Source organism: Vanessa atalanta, chromosome 5 (assembly GCF_905147765.1).
Source record: "Vanessa atalanta chromosome 5, ilVanAtal1.2, whole genome shotgun sequence".
NCBI classification, from domain to species: domain Eukaryota; kingdom Metazoa; phylum Arthropoda; class Insecta; order Lepidoptera; family Nymphalidae; genus Vanessa; species Vanessa atalanta.
Window position 1 is genome coordinate 4,172,407 of NC_061875.1, and position 21,347 is coordinate 4,193,753.

The following is a 21,347-nucleotide window of genomic DNA, read 5'->3' on the forward strand; positions in this document are numbered from 1 at the left end:
AATCGTTAGTTAATATAAAAGAAGTCAAAGAATAGAATCGATAAATCCATACAATGGAAATGAACTCTTAAGCAATCGTATGGAACACGGGCGGATTGACACAAAGTGCAGCGTCTGATGTCACAACCTGCTACACCGATTTGTAGACGTTACCAAATACAATTCTACACTTTTATTTTTATTAAGTGCAATAGATCTCATAACTTAACGAATTTATTTTGTTTGTTAATATCCGATAATTTTGTTGATTTTTTTTATTTGTTGTTTTTAATGAACCAGTACTTAATTTTAGTAGCGTGATATAAATGTAATTCTTTCTGTAATTTTTTTTCTATATCTTTTCTACGAAGATAATGCTATTGTTAAGAGTTGACCCCTTAAATTTAACGTTATCTTCTTTTGAATTACTTTTAAGTGTGTTATATTGTAACACTGTGCCTTCACCTTTTTTATTATTATATTTTTTTTTTAAAGGCAAAGAGCAAAAACATATGTTACCTAAAATCTGATATTTTTCCAGTAATGGATAAATATTTCCTTAATTACCTCTTGACCTTCGCAGATATTGATCGGTCAGGTTTGGTTTTGTCGAATATCTGATAATCGTTTACCGATCGATTGCAAATCAGCAAGCTTAATAACACAGCGGATCAGATGGCAGATTCAATTTCGCGAAGTTCGACGAGATATCTCCCTGTTAGTCGTACCTATCAGCGATACTCCGCAAGATATTGGCCTGGTGGGTTAGAAGGTGGATGGTAATATCACATGAAAATGACACAAAATATGCGTATGACTTTCGGTTGAAATTGCGTGTCTGGGGCGTGCTAGCCAGGGGATGTCTGATAAAACATATCGAGCGGCGCTTTCGACGCCTTATCGGATATTTTATATTTTTGCGCTATTTAAACCATTTCACATTGAATGTACTAGATCATCTCGAGCAATAAATGTGTGTGTAGTATCATGTTCAGAAATTATATTCTGCACGTAATATTATAGCGCCTGTTAAAATGTTAATAGCAAATTAAAAGCAACTGACTTTGCTAAACAAAAACTCTTAGGAAAATTAACTAATGTAGTTCAAATCAACAATGATGACTAACGTTCTTAAATTAAATTAAGTATATGTATATATGCATGACGCACCTGTAAACCTAAATCTTACTCATGAATAATAAATGAATTAATACAATACACTAATTCATTTTCATGGATTTCACTTATCATACTTTTTTTTTAAATATGAATATCAACCAACTGTGAAGTGATCGTAATTTTCAATTAATTATTTTAATAAAATTAAAGCTCATTTATTAAACATTAAATGGTACAATTTTCAGTTAACATTAAATAATAAAATATCTACCTGGTAGTAGGACTATGTTTTGGCTGATTTGGATGGGTACCACTCATTTATTTATTATTCTACGGCTAAACAGTATTTTGTATCGACGCGCTCGGGTTTGAAGGATGAGGAATGAATGGTGTGTAAGAAGTAGTTAACAGTTACTGCAATGGTATGTTTCATAGGGAAAGTCGACGACCTACCATTGGGATATTTACACGTACCACTTACCGTTAGATTCCTTATAAAAAACTCTAAATTTCGTATAACATAACTTCTTCGTAAAAAGTAAAGTTACAGCTTAAATCAAATTATTTAAAAAATTAAAACATTAAAATGAACAAATTTTGTTGAACATACAAACATACATCTATTGACATGCTTGATCTAAATAGAAATACTAATTTGAATACAAAGTAATCTGTGTTATACATGCATTTAATAGCGCAAGATTTACCAAATCGAAAAAAGATTTTATTAAAGCAGTTTTTATTAAAAGGGACAAAGGTTTAATATTGTTTATCAAAACGATTCTGTTATATTTCTTTTCATTTGCATGTCTTTTTAGTGACATTACAGCCCTAGTTATAAGGTTCCTTGACTTACCTTAACATGAGCTTAGTGTAGGAAATACTTTTGAACGAACACGTTAATTTTTGATCATTTGTATTGAAACAAATTCTTTGAATATTGAAAGCAATGGCTACGGGATCAGAGGAACTATTTATAGTAAGTGAAGATAATGGATCGCGTAAGTATTTTTTATTTATCAAATGACAATATCATATCTATAAGTATAGTGTTTATATTTAAATGTTTATTTATATACTTAGTGATAGTTAGTGAATTCATCTTACTTAAAAAAATATATATGAGAAAATTAATTAGAATAATAACTAAAACAACTAATAACTAAAACAATCATGATATTACTTAAACTCTAAGATGTCTATAATCACTTTTACATTGTTTTTATAAACATCGGTTTTTATAACAATCGGTTACTTATAAAATAAAAGTAAAATTGATGGGCCGGATGGTTGGATATCTGATGGTAAGAGGTGTATTAGCACCATTAAATTAATAATCATTCCTAATATCGCCAATACACTTACAACCTTGGACTAAGAGGTTATGGCCCTTGTAGTTTATCAAATCTTAACATAACAATATTATTTATTGCCACAACTATATAGGTACACTAATGGTAGAATATATGACGTGTGGATGAGACTTACCCAGACAGGCTTGCACAACCCCCCACCACCAAATAAAATATCTAGGATAATCTACGTTACCTTGGGATCTATCTACAATTAGAGTACTTTGCGGAACTATATTTGATAATTGTTCAGGTCCAAAAAATATATAACACGATATTTACATAAAAGTCTTTAGTCAAGCTTTATAATAATCACTTTAAAATGTTCCCTTAATTTAAATACATAGTTTAAGTTTATTTATTTCAGTATTAGTTCCAACATGGTCTTTTGGTGAGACTTCAGTCGGACTTGCTGTTGTGATAGCATCTTATCTAGTACTTATTTTAAAAATACTACCATATTTCATGAAAAATAGATCTCCGTATCAGTTGAAGCAGCTTCTCCTTATATATAATGCTTTTCAAGTAGCGTTTTCGGCATATGCAGTATTCCTAGTAAGTATTAATATTGTTCGAAATACAAATATGTAGTTTATATGTTAGTCATAATTCGTTAAAATAAAGTGTTTTCTTTACAGTATACCAGGTACATATTTAATCATGGTGTTATAACGATAAGATGCCCAAAAGCAGACGATTTAAAAGCAGTAAGTCTTTATTATTATAATTTACAAAAAAAAGAAAAGAAATTAAGCGCCTGATAATATATTAGTAGCAAAAAGTAAATATTACAAAAATGCTATAAATAAATTTCAGGTTATTGCAGAAAGCTGGCCTTATTTTATAGCAAAACATATAGATCTTCTAGATACTGTATTTTTTGTTCTCCGTAAGAAGGATAATCAAGTGACTTTCCTCCACGTTCTACATCACACTCTCATGGTTACTTGGACATGGTTCCATCTCATGTACCATCCTACAGACCATTTTGTTGTGGTGGGACTCATTAATAGTTTCGTACACGTATTGATGTATGCTTACTATGGATTATCGTCTTTAGGACCAAAGTACGCAAAGTTTGTGTGGTGGAAAAAACATTTGACCAAAGTTCAATTGGTAAGTTATAATCTTATTTAATTAAATCTGATTCTACACTAAAAATATTCCTACATACATATTTATTATTGTTATTCAGGAATGTAAATGTACAAGACATTTGGTGATATTAATACTCTACGTTACTAGGGCAGCTAATTTAAAATATTATTCTTTATGCATTCGTCATGCTATTTCTTTTTGAATTTTCAATCCCTCAATTTTGAATTTGAATTTAATTGATTGAATGAAGATTAAACATTATAATTATATTCATTGGTATATTTTTTTTGCGTAGATTCATACTCTAAATTAATCTCAGCAAAAGTTCAGGTCATCATAATAATATTATCCAAATTAATTGAATTACTTACTCGATAGCTTTAAGTTATGCTAACAAAGTGCAGATTATTTTGAAAATATTATATACTATGAAGAAAAACAGAAGTAGTGCTTGGCGCGGTGAATAATAATCTATCATTAGCATTAGCATACGCAGCCCGTAAATGTCCCACTGCTGGGATAAAGGCCTCCTCTCCCTTTGAGGAGAAGGTTTGGTTATTCCACCACGCTGCTCCAATGCGGGTTGGCGGAATACACATGTGGCAGAATTTCGTTGAAATTAGACACATGCAGGTTTCCTCACGATGTTTTCCTTCACCGCCGAGCACGAGATGAATTATAAACACAAATTAAGCACATGAAAATTCAGTGGTGCCTGCCTGAGTTTGAACCCGAAATCATCGGTTAAGATGCACGCGTTCTAACCACTGGGCTCTATAAATAATAATAATAATCTAATATACGTATTTCTTTTAACAGATCCAATTCATCTTAGTGCTCTTGAACCTGCATTACCAGCAGAAACTCTCACCGTGTCCCATACCTCCCATGTTTCACTACTTTTGCTTGGCCAGTATAAGCTCATTCTTCTTCCTCTTCATGAAATTCTACCTCAGAAGTTATGGAACTAGAAAAGAGAAGAATATTATGAAGAATATTAATAGTATTGGATGTAATATAGAAGTAAATAAAACAAACTAAACTGCTTGTCTGTTATTGTGGACTAAAAAACCTTTTGTGATGAAATAGTTTTTCTTAAGCATACGAGTTTGTTTTTCTTTTAAAGATTTAATATAACATTTTTTATTTATAGATACTTAAAATTAGCTTAAGGACAAACTATTTAGAAGAAGAATAAGAACACGTTTATTCAGGAAAAACATACAATGCAAATAAAAAAAAAAAACAAATGTAAATTAAACATGAACTAATGACTATAAGCTAACAACAATATAGGAACTAAAAAAATTAAATAAAAGAAAAAAACAAATTTGGATAAAAACACAAACACAATCTTATCTTATGATGTTTTATTCAGATTTTATGTTGGGTTAGAACCCAACGCTGATTTTCAATGGGTACCATTGTGACCGTGACGAACCGTAACAAAGTGTTGGATCAAAATTAATTATAGTGATTTATAATGTAAATTAATTAAATAATTCCGTAACATTCATTGGTATGAAAGCAAAACATTACAAATGAAACGATGTATTTATTTGCATAAGAATTCGCAAATGAAATAAATACCTAATATGATTAAACAATACAATGGTCAAATATGTATGTGTTTCAATTTTACCTAACGCAACTTCTAAAAAGAAAACTAGCCTGAATTATTTTAAGCAAAAGCGTCGGCGTTTAACATGCTGCTCCAATGGAATGGTTGACGGACAATGGACACGTGTTAGTATTTCACTCGCCACACGCAAATTTCCTCACGATATTTTCGTTTTCTGCCGAACAACAAATTAAATATAAGCACATGAAAATTGCTGGTGCTTTATGGTACTTTCCATTAAAATCCTTCGTTAAGATTCCAGTTAAAGTACTACAAAAAAAAAAGCTATGATGATAACTTACCACCAGGTGACTCGATTGTCAGTCCGCCCACTACTGACATAAAAAACACGCATATTTAGTACAATCTCGTATTACATAAAACATAATACATATTCATTATCTATTCAGGTATGTAAAATTTTGCTTATATTCTAAATTATATATACTAGGTTGTTACAATGACCGATAAATAATTAAAGTAGGTATTGATTATTGAACCATTGAACTTCGTTAATTATTACAATGTTTGTAGTATATTCAATGAAACATTTTCATATATTAAATGAGTGTACATTTAGTGTTTTAATAATATTTAATCAATATAAATAAAAAGATGACCAAGCCCTCAAATATTTGTCTGATATCTATATATATAGGTTTGGCGTTGATATGTTCAGATTTGAAGTTAACTTTGCCGTTTTATAAATTCTGATCATTTATAAAAAATACATTGGTAAAGAAGGCATATTATTCAACACAAGATCATATAGATGATGAAAAAGCGTGGAGCTAATACTTGTTGACCAGGCAGGATGTATTATATGTATTTATTTACAGGGTTATTGGTAATTCGACGTATTCCCATTAGGAGGTGATAGGGGTGACTATTTGCCATAATTTTAACCCCCATATGCATTATGCAAAAGTTAACCATTTTTGAGCTATCACGTTTTTTAGTTTTTTTTCAAAATAAGTCAAAAATGCAACTTCAAAAATTTATTTTAAAAAAAGTATCAATTAAAATCTATTTTTTCTTCTGATTTATAAAAAACGATTAAACACTGGTTATTTGTCTATATTAAAATAGTAATTATCCGTCCAAATTTAAAAATTCGATACGGAAAAAGATATTATTTCAATATATATATTTTTTTTTTTCCACAAAAATGCCTTAAAAACTGAAAAAATCGTTGTGAAACTTGTCCTGCAGATTATTTTAAAAACATAACCGTTTTTTAGCTTTTCAAAAATGTATAACAACTAGGAACTAATTTCAAAGCAATCGAAATAAAATGACCACAAAGGGACCACAAGGAAATTCGTATTCGAACATGAACATATATATATGTGTGTGTGTGTAATTGTATTTAGCTAATATGGCTTTGTAATTTTAAATGTTGAAAAAGACTAACTACTGAGTTTTTTGCCGGTTCTTTTCGGTAGAACCTGCATGACGAACCCGTGGTAGCTTACTTAATACATTTTTTTAAAAGACGATTCAAAAGTGCTTGTGAAAGTCTACTTGAATAATCTAATCTGTGTGTGTGTGATCTGTTTGAAAAATCTAACACATCTTTTTTTATGAAATAGCTAGGTGGACGGGGAAATGGGCTACTTGATGGTAAGTAATCACCACTGCCCATAAACATTGACGATGTAAGAAAATTCATCATCACTCAGATGTCCAATGCTCCATGAACCCTGGGAACGAAGTTATTTGACCCTTGGGTCATGGTTTGACATTGGGTCTCTCACTTTTCAAACCGGTACAAAACAATTCAAAGTATCGTTGCTTTTCGGTAGAATTTATGATAAGTGTGTGGTACTTACCCAGACGGGCTGCACAAAGCCCTACCAGACGCACATCATTTTAATGCATTTAAATGTATGTCTATTGATGTTCGATGAAATGCCAGAGCTTCGACGAGTAACACAAGAGTTTACGTTCTTTCGAACAAGAACACACAATATGGTCAACCAAATTGATAAAATAAAGATTAATTTAACTTTTGTTGATCCGATCGTTTTAAAATTTTCGTATATCAGCAAATCCGGTTGATTAAAATCTTGAAATGAAAAAATCCGACATATATACCTATGTAGAATATCAATCGTGTAGTTCGTAACTGGAATGAGCACGGGCTTCGTAGTTTGTTCTTAATATATGCATATATTATGCATTGCGTGACGGGGCGATCACAACATTCTGAAAATGCATTAAATTGGTGATTACGCCTGTCGTGTATCTGCAACCACACCAAAGCGAATACCTCGCATATCAGTTCAGGCGAACTTCTGAAGCCGATTTCATGTTCAGTAACAACTAAAACAATTGTTCTATTACGATTCGTGGTTCCCCTGGTCAATTGACTTTGACAACAGAGTATATCTGTCACAGTGAATAAAATTAACCCATTCTATTGGATTTAAGGCAATACTTGCTATATACTTAATGTATTTATTTACATTATGAGAAACGAACTCACTCACCTTTAAAATTGAAACCGGCACGAAGTTTAACCAGCGGTATCGGTCCAATAGATAACTGCTTTGACAGAGACGTGCGTCGTATTTTAACAATTATTTAAATATCGAATCTCTCGTTATAACGAACGATCGATATGCACTGATACTATAGGCACTGAGTTATGAGTTATTTGTCATAAATTAATAAAAAAGATGATACAAATAAATAGTATTGATGTGTAAGGACGATGTGTAACAACGTATACCGATGTAATACATCGGATACGCGGCGATTGCAGCGGCGGAAAGGAAAGTTGTGCATCCTTATGTACTGTTGCCCCAATAAAACCTTCGATTGAAAATACAATTCGTGTAAGGGATTTGTTTATTAATATTACACTCGAAGTTACTGATTGCTTCGTGTATATTACTAGCAAAAGCCAAGAGATTTTCTACTGCCACTACCGATTTTCTTCGATCCGTTGAACGGTATGGAAATTTAATTGCGTAGCCCGCAATCTAGTGGAGAGTTAAATCAATCAAGTATTGAAATTGTGTACAAGAAAATATATGTGTGCGAATTTTCATGGTTCATCAATGAAATTATGAGATATTAATCTCAAATACCTAGATATACAAGGTTACATTTTAATAAACAAACAGAAGTGACGTTATATAAAGTACTATTATTTGACTTTTAGGTATTCCGGACAAATATTTTCGAGAAATAGTCACTCAGTCGACTTTATGCTTCGATGGCCAGTTTTCTGTGACTCTTTGCTAGAAAATAAAAATAAAATATAATTTTTTTTTTTTTAAGTAGTAAAAATAATTATAGTATTGAAAATTATGGTTAAGTATCGAACTTAAAGTCTAGGTTATCGATTCTATTTTTATAAGTCAATCAATCAATCAATCAGTCAATCAATAATTTTATAATTTAAATAGCCGAGATGGCCCAGTGGTTAGAATGCATACATCTTAACCGATGATTTCGGGTGCAAACCCAGGCAAGCAGCACTGAATTTTCATGTGCTTAATTTGTGTTTTTAATTCATCTCGTGCTCGGCGGTAAAGGAAAACATCGCAAGGAAACCTGCATGTGTCTAATTTCAACGAAATTCAGCCACATCTATGACCCACTAACCTGCATTTGAGCAACGAGGTGGAATATGCTCCAAACCTTCTCCTCAAAGGAAAAGGAGGCCTTAGCCCAGCAGTGGGAAATTTACAGGCTGATAATGTAATTTAATGTAATGTATTTAAATAAATCTGAATTCTCTTGATGAGAATTTTATAAGTTTTATGAGATATAATGGTACCTTTATACTCGTACATTACATTGGTTTGAAAACTAAGTAATGAATAAAGAATTATAAATTTGTCGTACAAAACAAATTTAATAAAACCTCCTATTGTAAAATATAAAAATAATCGTGTATTTGTTTTAAAATTGTGGTGTTTAATTAAACTTTGTATATAATTCAAATTCAAATTTAAATCTATTGTATGAGTTTTTACTAAACCCAAAGCCAAATACACACATTCTCACATAAATTATAATAAAAAAAATGAACGTTCTTAATTAAGATGATAAAACCACAATATTTTAATGCCGAAACGGACCGACTGGTTGAGCACGTCCAAATAGCTACAGATTCCGTGCTGCAGCAGATCCCATCCGCAGAGATCGTAATTCTTGGCGATTTGAATGCCCACCATGCCGAAGGGCTTGGATCACGCACTACCAATCATGCGGGTAGATCTATTCTCGACTTCACTTTAGCATATGATTCGACACAACTGGTCCCCTCGCCAACGCGAATACCGGACGTGGAGGATCATACACTTTCCCTGTTGGACCTTTTGCTGATTTACTCGTCGGACCATTGTCTCGTCCGGAGTATAGTGCCGGTTGTGCGCTACTTACGACTTGATTTCATGGCCATACCGCGAAGAAGAAAGCTGATCTTTTAGGTTCTCTCGTACTCGACTCTGGATGACCGAGGAAAGTCACCACCAACAATCCTTAAAGTGCAGTTCGTAAATCACTTCTTTCCTTCTATCCCTCCAATTGTCAGCCGGCAACGCACCTGCAATTCCCCCGGTGTTGCAGATGCCCATGGGCGGTGGTAATCACTTTCCATCAGGTGAGCCTCCTGGTGGTTTGCCCCCTTATACCACAAAAAAAAAACCGAATATGACGTATTCGGTTATGTTGTTGCTTTAAAAAAAATGATGATGTTTCAGATTTCCTATTAAAAGTTTTTATTTAAATTATTATCTTCCTGATATTACCAAGTAATAGTCTATTCCAATCACAAGAGGACAAAGCTCAAATAAACAACTTTTGACATATCATTGGTCGAGAGTTTAAATAATCTATGATATTCATTATTCTATGATAAAAAAGGTTGAAGAATTTGTTAACTTTAAATTAAAGTGGATATAAGTATTTCAGTAAAATAATGTTGTATTATGAATAAAGATATACTAATCAAGATCTGTCATTATGGTTGATATTAGTAAATCGCATACAATTCGTAAATCTAAGGTTTGTTTACTTTTACTCATTCTTCGATTGGAATAGACTATAAGTTATAGTCTGATATAGCGAATACGTTACTATTACCTGAACAACGTACGGAACACTAACAACAGATAATATGTTAATTTAAATATAAAATATTTTTTATAAATATTTTTGATTCGTCGAGCGTTACTAACGTTTTGGGGTGTAGTTTCGACTGAGTGAATCGGCAAAAAAATTCAATAGCAATTTAAAAAAATAATACACAATTATAAATTAGGTATATAAAATTTGTTAATTTATAAACAAGATTCAGCAATCAATTAATTCAATCCAATAATTTTGTCAGATATATATTCTGGTATAGAGTAAACTTAGGCATTAAGAATTATTATTATTACCCGAACAAATTGAAGTCACTTAGTAGAAGTTCAGCACTAGTATAAGACTGCGGAATTTTATTACAAATGCCTTACTCTAAAAACTATTAATTAACTATTAATTTTATTAAGATCACTTATTAAAATAAAGTAACTTTTATTTACTTTAAGATAAGTTCAGAATTGGCAACGGTATTATTTATAAATGTAAAAGTAATTGTTATTTTAATTTTATGAGAAGAAAATATATGATTTTTTTTTATTCAAATATTTTCCTTTACGTTCACTTAAACTAAAAAATAAAAATATTATTTAAAGAAATCTCAGATAGATGATGATGATGGTAATGGTGATGTCATCTTGATCAATTTCGGTTACGGAGTCGAATTTCAAGGGAGCACAGCCAACAACGCAGGAATTATTGTAGTGCGCAAGTGTGGGATCAAACATCTGTGCACTTTATATTCAATTACTCTCTTAATATGATTGGATGAAAAATCTGACAAGACCGGAAAGAGTTCAAGTGCAGGACCAACAGATTTTTGTGCTTTCTGAAGCAAGTGAACGTACGCAGTTTCAACTTTTTTCTAGCTGCTACTAAAAATCCCTACAAAAAAACGCAATAGTTCTTTAATGTTCCTAATCGTCCAATACCTATTAGACCTCGGATTCACGTTCTTATTAACAAGGCACTAGAGCATCAGGCTGTGTATCTGTAAATGTCCCATCGCTGGGCTAAGACCTACTCTCCTTTCGAGGAGAAGGTTTTTAAGTTATTTCCGTCACGTTGCTCCAAAGCGGTTTGTGTACAAACCCAATGACCCTTTTATGGGCTCGACCTGGAGTTTGAACCCTGAACCTCTTAATCTCTCCTAGACCAATGAGGCAGTTTCAGATCAGGCAAGGAGAGGGCGCGGAACATTATGGTGAAGAAATAAATACGAAATCAAAAAGCGAATGCAAATCCCTTCTGCTTTACATTAAGCAAATCTGCTTTTTGTTTATAATCTAAGACAGTAATAACTGACAAAAGGTAGTTTTTTGAGCGGTTGTTTTAGCGAATAATTATTATTATCAATAGATACATGATAAATTCAATAGCGTTTTCAAGTTGAATGTTCAAGTTCAAGGTGAATGAGTTCACTTCTGAGCAGTTTCAAGCTTTTTTATACGGATTCGAATTATTTAAAAAAACTCGAAAAAAAATAATGTAATTCAATTTTCACCCATTTTGAGACTTGATAATATATCAAGTTAAATAATCACGTGGAGAATTATTAATTGAGTTAAAAAATATGTTATTGTAATAAAATATACAATAACATTTTTAATAATTGTTGTATTGTAAAATAATATTGTAAAATTTAATAATTTTTAATAATTAACTTAAAATCTCTAAGCACAATTTTCAAACTTCTATTTTCAAAATGCTAGTTATCTTTTTCAATAAGTTGCACATTAAAAACAGCATTAATAAAAAAAATCATATTTCTACAAACTATAAAATAGTATTTTTTTTATCAATAGAAGTTTTTTTTGGAGTTCCTCTAGGAAGTGTTTTAGGTGTCAAAGATTTCCTGATTTTTAATATGATAAAATTATGAGGTTTTGCATTATTATTAAATCTAATCAATACATACATATGAACTGAGCTATCCAATTGCATTTTTAAATCAAATTTGAAATTATTTATCTTTAAAGCATACGTTTTAAATAATGATTTTGTTGAATGAAATTGAATGAATTACTTGTTAATCACTACATACACTTTATATATAACAATTTGTATAAATCTTATATCTTTTAAATATACATTTAATTGTATTTAATTATTATACACGTGTTTATAAAGTAGTAAAACAAAGTAAGTAAGTAAGTAATGCGTCTATTGTCAGTAGACTTTACATTTAGAATTGATAGCATTATTTAAATCCAATTAAATTTGCGCGTTTGGACATCGTACGGGTGAACTAGGATTTATTGATATTATTTAAATGATCTTGATATCGGTAACAGTAACAAGACTAGTCTAGTCAAATCTGTCATATAGTTTGAGGTATCTCAAATTTACTTATTTATATAAAGATATAACAATTTTGGTTTATCAATGAAAATAATATAGACTTCGTGGAAGCGTGGAATTTGTATTTGTTAATTTCTAGGCAGGATATTTAACTTATTAGCACTTTATTGACATTTTCTGAAAAATGATAGAAAAGAGTAACTACTGGGCTTATAGCTGGCTCTATTCGTTAGAATTTACTTTTCGAACCAGTGGTAGCTTTTTTATGGTGTAGATTGGTGAATGAGCATATGGGCCACCTGATATTAAGTGTTCACCACCGCCCATAGACAATGGCGGTGTAGGAAAAATTAACCATTCCTTACATCGCCAATGCACCACCAACCTTGTACCTGCAGTTACACTGATCACTCACCCTTCAAACCGGAACACAACAATACTGAGTATTGATGTTTGGCGGTAGAATATCTGAAGAGTTGGTGGTACCTACCCAGACGGGCTTGCACAAAGCCCTACCACCAAGCTTTACATTCAATCAAAACTGTAACATGACTATTTAAAAGTACTTTTATGAGCTTCCTAGAAAAAAGAATATTTTAATTTTTAAGAAATAATTTATACAATTATCGCCATCTTCCATTAATCTATTCCTAATCACATCCTCGGTTCCAATTCTGCCATGACCTGATCAGCACACACAATAATTTATATTAGTATAATAATCGTTAAGTATGTTGAATAGAATTCCATAAATTATGCTATATTGCTTTATGCTACAAAGGAATGTATTGTGAGCCTATGCCAAGCCCAGTTTAGAGAAAGTGGATCCACTTAAACTTAGTTTTAGTTGAAATATTGCTAAACCCGTTAAATTTATGATTTTAAAATTGGAATACAATAAATCAACCATTTACAACAAAAATGGTCCACTTCTAAACTAAAATACAAAATCTTCTCAGGTTTTATTAATATTACGCTAACGCTATTAATGAATGAAGTAACAGCTGTGACGACGTAGTTCTCACAATGCAGGAAATCATACCGTTGCAATTAGGCATATTCAAGTTCATTAAGAATAAAAAAAAAAAGATGTTAGATACAATTTAATATACATTTTTTTACCCAGTTTTAAAATATGTTTTACTATTCGTCTTATAAACATGTTAGTTATTTACAAACATTTATATACTTTACAAAAAGTATTATAATATACTTATAGAATATGTAATGAAATAATTAAAAAATAAGGCCAAAATCTTGTACTGTGCTATTCTACACAGGCCGTATTACTTCTCTGAATTGAAAAGAATTGTCAGACTTTGAGCTAAGTAAGCGTCAGCTCGTTTTAATTTATTGAACTTGTTGATTTGTTTATTCTACTAAATAAATAGGCAAAGAAAAAAGAGTTCAGTACCTTTGTCGTATCTGTTTGTTAACTGTTTTTTTTTTTTGTAGATTTTACTAATAAATGTTATAGATTAAGAATTTAAAAATATAGATACTATGACAGAAAAATTAAAAAAAAAATCACACATAATTATAAAAATAAAATTTTCAATTGTGATAACAAATATGTATGCGGACCTATCGTTGGACGAACAAAAGTATTAAAAATGTTATGGGCTACCAAAATCTATTTTACAACTCACGTGTTTTAACACCTGACGGTTCTAAATTATCAAAATGCAAAATTGCCTAGAGAAAATGGTGACAGGCGTTCTCAACAGCGTATCTCTTAAATTCTTGCATAACCCTTGTGTAGGTTCCGATGAGTATGGGCAACCTGCGCGCACGCAGCCTTCTCATAGAAAATCAGTTGCCTTCAGACCACAGCGTCGATCGGTGTGGCGATATTTTAAAAGTGTGATTCGCGTGTGATCTTTTTTTTTTTAATTCAGTGTTATATTTCGGAGTAAATAAAGGTTGGTTACATTCTCATACATATGATATAAATTGTATATTTATTATTATAAATTTATAGTATTACATAAAAGTGTTCTATGTTCTATATATTTATGTGTCGTATGTTATGATTTGTTGTCATTACAAAGCCTCAGTTCCTATGTATTTTTGTAAAGATATAAACGACAGTACAATTTGAGAGAAAGTAACACGTGACAAATGAGGTCGCAATTACATTTTGGTTTTATTGTAAATGAAAACAAAAGGGACAAACAACAATTATTAATAAATAATTATGTATATTTAATTTATAATTACTATTATAGTTTCTTTGTATCGCAATAATACAATGATTGAATATAAACAGTTAATTAATAGCGGGATTAATTTGGATAAAGAAAAAAATTAACATAATAATTATTCTTTTAAAATATCAATTGTGTTATTAAATAAGATATTACGTTTATTATTATTATTATTCTTCGTTTGAATCAATTTGCGATTTTAAGCGATTTTTAAGAAGAACAAAATAGCAGCAAAGGTACCCGATGGTTTTAACGATTATACCACAATAATAAAGTTATAAAATGCCGTTTTAGCGATATAAAAAAAATATATTTTTTATTAGTAAATATCCCGTTGCTGGTCTCCGCTCTTTTGAGGAGAAGTCGCTTATTCTACCAAAATTATCCTATGTGTGTTGTTAGATACACGAGGGGAAGTGTTCTACCGACGCATTCGGGTTTGCTCGCTATATTATTTACCACAGACATTATATTCATATTTCATTATAAACACGAAATAAGCACATGGTTCACTCGTACGTTGGTCGTTGGTAGGGCAAACCTCTCAGGGTAGGCACCAACCACTCATCAGATAGTCTAGCGTTAAACAGCGATACTTAGTATCGAAAGTTCAATTCGGGCTTAAATGGACAGTGGGCTAGTAAAACTTCAGGCATAATGGACATAACATCTTAGCCCCCAAGGTTGGTGGAGCATAAACGATGTAAGGAATAATTATTTCATTGCTTCACATGCAAAAAGATTACTCATTAATTTATATGTATAAAGGTATAATGTAATGACCTTCATGAATATTCCTATATGAAATTCAGAGCGAAATGGTATTTAAGTAAAATTGAAAAAAAAAAAAAATTAAACTATATTTTATTCAGTTCTAGTTTATACATAAAAAATAATGAATAATCTTATTACCTAGCAATATAATTATTCAATGCCATTTTATTGAACTTCAAATGTACATATATTTATATGTCTGATTTAATGTATAAATTTTAATTTATAATATTTTTTCTTAATAACCACGCAGTCATGATTTGTGTAAATAATAATAATAATAATTAAAAACATTTAGTTTAAAACTAACTACGACTAATTTTCATTTTGAATTGTATTTACATATTTTAGTCAAACATTGTAAACAATTCTTTCATAGGTATTTAAAATGTGGAATATATAGGGCGCTCAATTGCTTTTTTCTCCGATTTTCCGAAAAAGGCTATACGGATTTATATGATTTAAACATTATTCTTTTGAGCTATTCGTAGATAGCCTCGTAATATATTTTTTGATATTACGTACACCGTGAATTTTGAAGTTTCTTTTGTACAAAGCAAATTAGCCCGCCAATCGCGAGCTGTCATATATATTCAATATTATATTTAATAGTACCTACGCATTACTCGAATATATTCCGTAAAAAATAAATGGGGTTGTGTATGTTACGTATTGACACATAGTATACATCCTTTGGGCTCTTACTTTGGAAACTTTTGTGTATAATATATAAAGACTTTTTAAAAACCCCATTGGAATATTAACATTTTGAGACAAAATTTATTGTTCTAAATTTAAAATATTTTCAACGTTATATGGGAATACCTTATCTATAACCTAATTAATTTTTAATTTATTTTAGTGAGAGCCGAGATGGCCCAGTGGTTAGAACGCGTGCATCTTAACCGATGATTTCGGGTTCAAACCCAGGCAGGCACCACTGAAATTTCATGTGCTTAATTTGTGTTTATAATTCATCTCGTGCTCGGCGGTGAAAGAAAACATCGTGAGGAAACTGAAAATGTGTATTCCGCCAACCCGCATTGGAGCAGCGTGGTGGAATATGCTCCAAACCTTCTCCTCAAAGGGAGAGGAGGCCTTTATCCCAGCAGTGGGACATTTACGGGCTGCTAATGCTAATGCTTATTTTAGTATTTTAGTATCTAACTTCATACTTGTCACACTATTAAATATAAATTGAGAACTAAAAATAAATATTATAGTTAATTTAAATTAACTATTTAATTAATCTTGGAGCGCATGTCAATTATTGCGCGAAAAATCTTCTTCTACAGTAAAGTGATTCTGCAAGAAGGAATTCGTAACTCACCGCAAAGAATAACCTTGAAATGTCCGAATATGATACGCGATATTAACTATAATAATAAAATTTATAGGATACACGTGTATGGCGTATCACTAAGTCGAGTGAGATACGAAATGAATTCTTACAGAATCGGACTGTTGGACAGAGATCGTATTGATATCGGCTGTATTACCTCACAGTATAATATAATAAGACATTAAACTGTGAAAGTAACAACAATAAGCCAGGCGAGCCGTATCCTCATCAGTTAAAAACGTGCTCAACGTGCGTACTGTGGAATAATTTCACAAGATTATCTTGTCAAGAATTGTTAAACTACCACACAGTTGGTACATAGGTGTCAAAGGGGAATATCCATATAAGTCAATCGTCCAAGACATCTTAGTCGTTACTCTGCGAATTCCAGTAGACAATTTAATTTATTTATAAATTTTTATTCCGCTTCAAAAAATAAGTTATGAATTTTTTTTTTTTGTATTTTTTTTATGTTTGTTACTTTAGAAATCCGTCATTTATGAACCGATTTCATTTGTTTTTTTTTTTGGGACTTTAAATTGTAATATTATCACGACTTATATCACAATCACCATAGATTTTTGCATATACGAATACGTTGTCAGGAGTAACGATGACCTTGCCTCCGAACACTTGGACAAAGCCTAGAGTGAATTCCTTACATTCCCAGTCATTCCTTCAATTTGGTCAAAATTGTTTCATTTAATCTTGCAATGCGGAACACCGCATCAATGAATACAATGAAGTAATATTTCAGAAATATTTGTAATATTAAAAATAAATTATGCTCGTACTACTTCGTCGCTGTAGCTGTCGCCCTGGTTCAAATCTGGAGTCAAGAGATACTAACACTAGTCCGGCGGGGTAAGCACCCCGCAGAGTTTAACGATGATACGTACCTGTGCCTCACAAATATCTACTTCGAATTTAGGTCATATCGTATTGTTGTCATTTATTAATATGAATACTGAAGTAATATGTAATTAAAGTGAAGTATCAGCTGATGTAAAGCTCCTTCTCCCTTTAAGGACAACATTTGGAGCTAATTCTACCACATAGCTTGAAATTAGACAAATGCAGGGTTCTTCACGGTATCTTCCTTCTATGATATGAATGATAAACAAAAATTATGGAAGTGTTAATTCAGTGCTCGCCTGGGTTTGAACTCGTAATCGACAGTCGAGATTCACGCTCACGCAAATCTCTGCTCTTGTGACCAATGTAAGGGTAGAATAAACATTACCGAGAATATTTATTTGCTTTTAATTTTGTATTCGCTTTTGTTGCTTGAAGTGAATGCTCCGCGCGCTTCATTTGTTTAATCATTTCTTGTTTCGCTAACTATAACATATTTTTGTATAAGGTAAAACATAAATTTCATATCGTACATTATTTTTGTTACGTTTGTTTTGTATATAAATAGAATGCTTAACATAATTATGATAAATAAAAAAATATAATTGCTAACATGCTAAGCCAATCTTCTCGACAAATACGACCATAAAATTGATATATAACCGTGAATTAATTTTATGTTATTCAGGTGTAAGTTATTTAATAGTTATGGTATGGATATTGACGGGTTAAAAGCAAAACCTTTAATCAGCCTCATTTAAATAAATATTTAAATAAATTTAACTTTCCGAACCGGTTTCGCAGACATTAGAATAAGGGCTAATATACATAATGAATATGTTAAAAGTATATCGAACATACTTTATTGATTTACGCGACAAGCCTATAAAGCTTTCAGTCAGCATGAAGTTTCTTGACATATTTCACCGTCATAATCATATAACAGCCAATTTCCTCATGAATCCTATCAGTCTATTGGTGTAAACAGTATGAAAATAATTTTGGTAGTTTTAGTATTATCGCGGTCAGACTGACGTAGTGAATTTTGTTTTATAATATTATTCGTTCGTTTAATAAAATTTGGTCGTACATCCGAGGGCTTTTTTGTTTTGCCGAACATAACAGTCGCTATCGAAGTGATATGCTTCCGCAAACACTTTTTATTTTGTATATCAACTATATGTTGAAAAAATATTTCTAGCGCAGAAGTAAAAAAGAGCAGAAAAAATATTGTGTTTCCTTGGAGCTGGTTTCTGGGTGGGATAAACGTAATCTCGTTTAAAAAAAGTTTGCGCGTTTACTTCTTTGAAACCTCCCGTTACTACAGCGCAGAAATTCTAGAACATTCCCCTTAACGTTAAAAGTATCATCTTCTGATATCTTTGTTATATCAAACAAGGTTCAACTCCAGTTGCAATGTCCAGGTCCGTCCCCTAATAGAGTACTATTGTTGTTGTGTGTCTTTGGGCTGGTGTCCCTCAATACCAGTATCATCCCGTTGATTACGTTCAACGCCAGGTAATCCGAATTATCGACGACCAAATTCGAACAGGCGAATTGATCATTTAGCGTCCGGAGATAGGTTGGCTCTATGCGTGTGTTTTACCGTCTGTACGATCTGCTTCGCGGAATTATTTGACAACTCGTGAATAGTAAAAATCATTCTTTCTACGCACGCGCAGATTGTGAAATGATTGTCTTCCCATCAGCTATTAACCATTAAGTGTACATTAGGAGGCTCTCATCTAAATCGATAAAAACAGACATGTTACTTTAATTTATTCATCAAAATTTTTAAATATTTGTTATGTATGTATGTATGTAGGAGTGTATGTCAAATATTTACATAATATATAAGTCGGTAATGGAAAAATAGGTATAAATATCAGCGAATCAATAATAAATGATAATTTTATGCATTCGGCCATTGTGTAATGTGCCTAACTAATCGATATTTTATGTATTTAAATTTATATAGTGCACAATGGAAATAACTTCGTAATATACCTAGAATTAATTTGGTATTCTAGTTAATATATCGGGCAATATAAAACCTAACCTTTATTTTGGTAAGTTGTTACATCCATGGTCGAATTAAGGTTCGAGTGCGACGTTCTATATTTAAAAGTGACGTTTCTGAAGTAAAACTTTATCATTTCTGTCAAGGGATATTGAACTGGATGTGCTTTTATTTCTTTTAATGTGATTCTTTCGAGATGAAACCACGATGGATTTATTAGGCACGAGTTTAGTTCCGTACTTTATATAATTTTAGAACTATTGTAGTTCCATGTATTATATACAAAATCCATATTAATTAACGTGAAATTATCCTAGATAATTGTGATCGCGTCCGCTCTTACATATCGTTTATATACTTTTATGACACAATATTAGCTGTGATTCCCGAGGTTTCATATAAGTTTTTTTTCAAGAAATCGATACACGATAGAAAAAAATCGCAAACTTTTATATAACAATTTATCTTCAGACCATATAAGACTCTCTTTAGAATAAAAATATTTCATCGAAAAAGATATCATCGTCCTTAATATTTATTAAACCAAGTGTTTTTAAAATCAGTTTTACTTGCTTAATAAAAAAAAAAAAAAAACAAAAAAAAAATGCGCTCAAAATTAGATCCACACGCTCAGTTGGCCGCGACGCTTTGTCAACGTCGGAGCTCACCTTAAAAGTTAAAAGATCGTCGGTTTTTTAGTTATTTCCTTTTTATGTAAAGCGTCGTTACAGGTAAACAGGCTTAAATTGAGTATTGAATATTATGAAACTAGTTTAAGTTTTTTGCTTTAAGCTTTCTGTATACAGTGTTATGAATGATGTAACGTACCTTCGTCCTTACTTTTACTATCGCAAAATATTTTCAAAATTCTCGTATGTGAATCCGATGCGCACTCAACGTTGGTTTTATTTTCAAATCACGATTTCATTATTAACTAATATTATGTAACTTCGTATTTATAATGTAAAGAAAGTCTATATATTTTTCGTAATGTGTCATTTGCGTTTATTTGCTTTATAGTTACCATAGATCCGCTCACTCTCGAAGGCGGGTTTTTCACGTTGAATTATAGGAGTGTAATATTGAGTGACTTTCGTTCTTACATGTCTTAGAGTGCGTATGATGAGTGATGACTAACATAAGATTAAAAACTGCAAAAAATAAATAAATCAGATTATATCATTAATATTTTAATGATAATTTAATGAGGAGTGGTGCTCCTTCGTGTGCGAATAATACTATATAAACAGGGCCGGACCGTGAGTATAGGGGGCCCTGGGCTGATACTACTTCTGGGCCCACCTAAGACACACCTGAATATAGACTTAAATTGAATGGGTTTGATTAATTGCAGGATTCGCAGGGCTGTAAGCCAAACGATCTTTTTAATTTAATAAAATTAGGTAATTCTTTTGGCTTTGACTTGAGTTAGTTGGGGGCCCCTTGATCCACAGGCCCCTGGGCTGAAGCCCAAAAAGCCATATGTCTGCGGCCCTGTATATAAATGTATGTAATTTTTTAAATATATTTAATTTAAATCGTTCTAATTTGGTGCAATCAATAAAATAAAAGACAATCG

The 21,347-nt window shown here is 31.5% G+C and overlaps 2 protein-coding genes across 2 annotated transcripts in view; both read left to right on the plus strand.

The window, feature by feature from the left end:
- The first annotated feature begins 1,972 nt into the window (after positions 1–1,972).
- On the plus strand, positions 1,973–4,589 carry LOC125064307 (elongation of very long chain fatty acids protein 7-like). Its single transcript, XM_047671271.1, has 5 exons — positions 1,973–2,099; positions 2,818–3,005; positions 3,089–3,157; positions 3,267–3,566; positions 4,368–4,589. The coding sequence occupies exons 1-5, from the start codon at positions 2,048–2,050 to the stop codon at positions 4,587–4,589; spliced, it is 831 nt and encodes a 276-aa protein (XP_047527227.1). The 5' UTR covers positions 1,973–2,047.
- Positions 4,590–14,386: 9,797 nt separating this feature from the next.
- Positions 14,387–21,347, plus strand: part of LOC125064270 (elongation of very long chain fatty acids protein 7-like) — a 47,934-nt gene continuing 40,973 nt past the window's right edge. The window contains exon 1 of the mRNA XM_047671225.1: positions 14,387–14,492. The gene's annotated coding sequence lies outside the window, so the exon portion shown is untranslated. The remainder of the gene's footprint in view (positions 14,493–21,347) is intronic.

Coding starts and splice junctions, on each gene's coding strand:
- LOC125064307 (XM_047671271.1), top strand. CDS start 2,048: ATGGCTACGGGATCAGAGGAACTATTTATAGTAAGTGAAGATAATGGA. Junction 3,006..3,088: donor CGGCATATGCAGTATTCCTA/GTAAGTATTAAT, acceptor TTTTCTTTACAG/TATACCAGGTACATATTTAA. Junction 3,158..3,266: donor AAGCAGACGATTTAAAAGCA/GTAAGTCTTTAT, acceptor AATAAATTTCAG/GTTATTGCAGAAAGCTGGCC.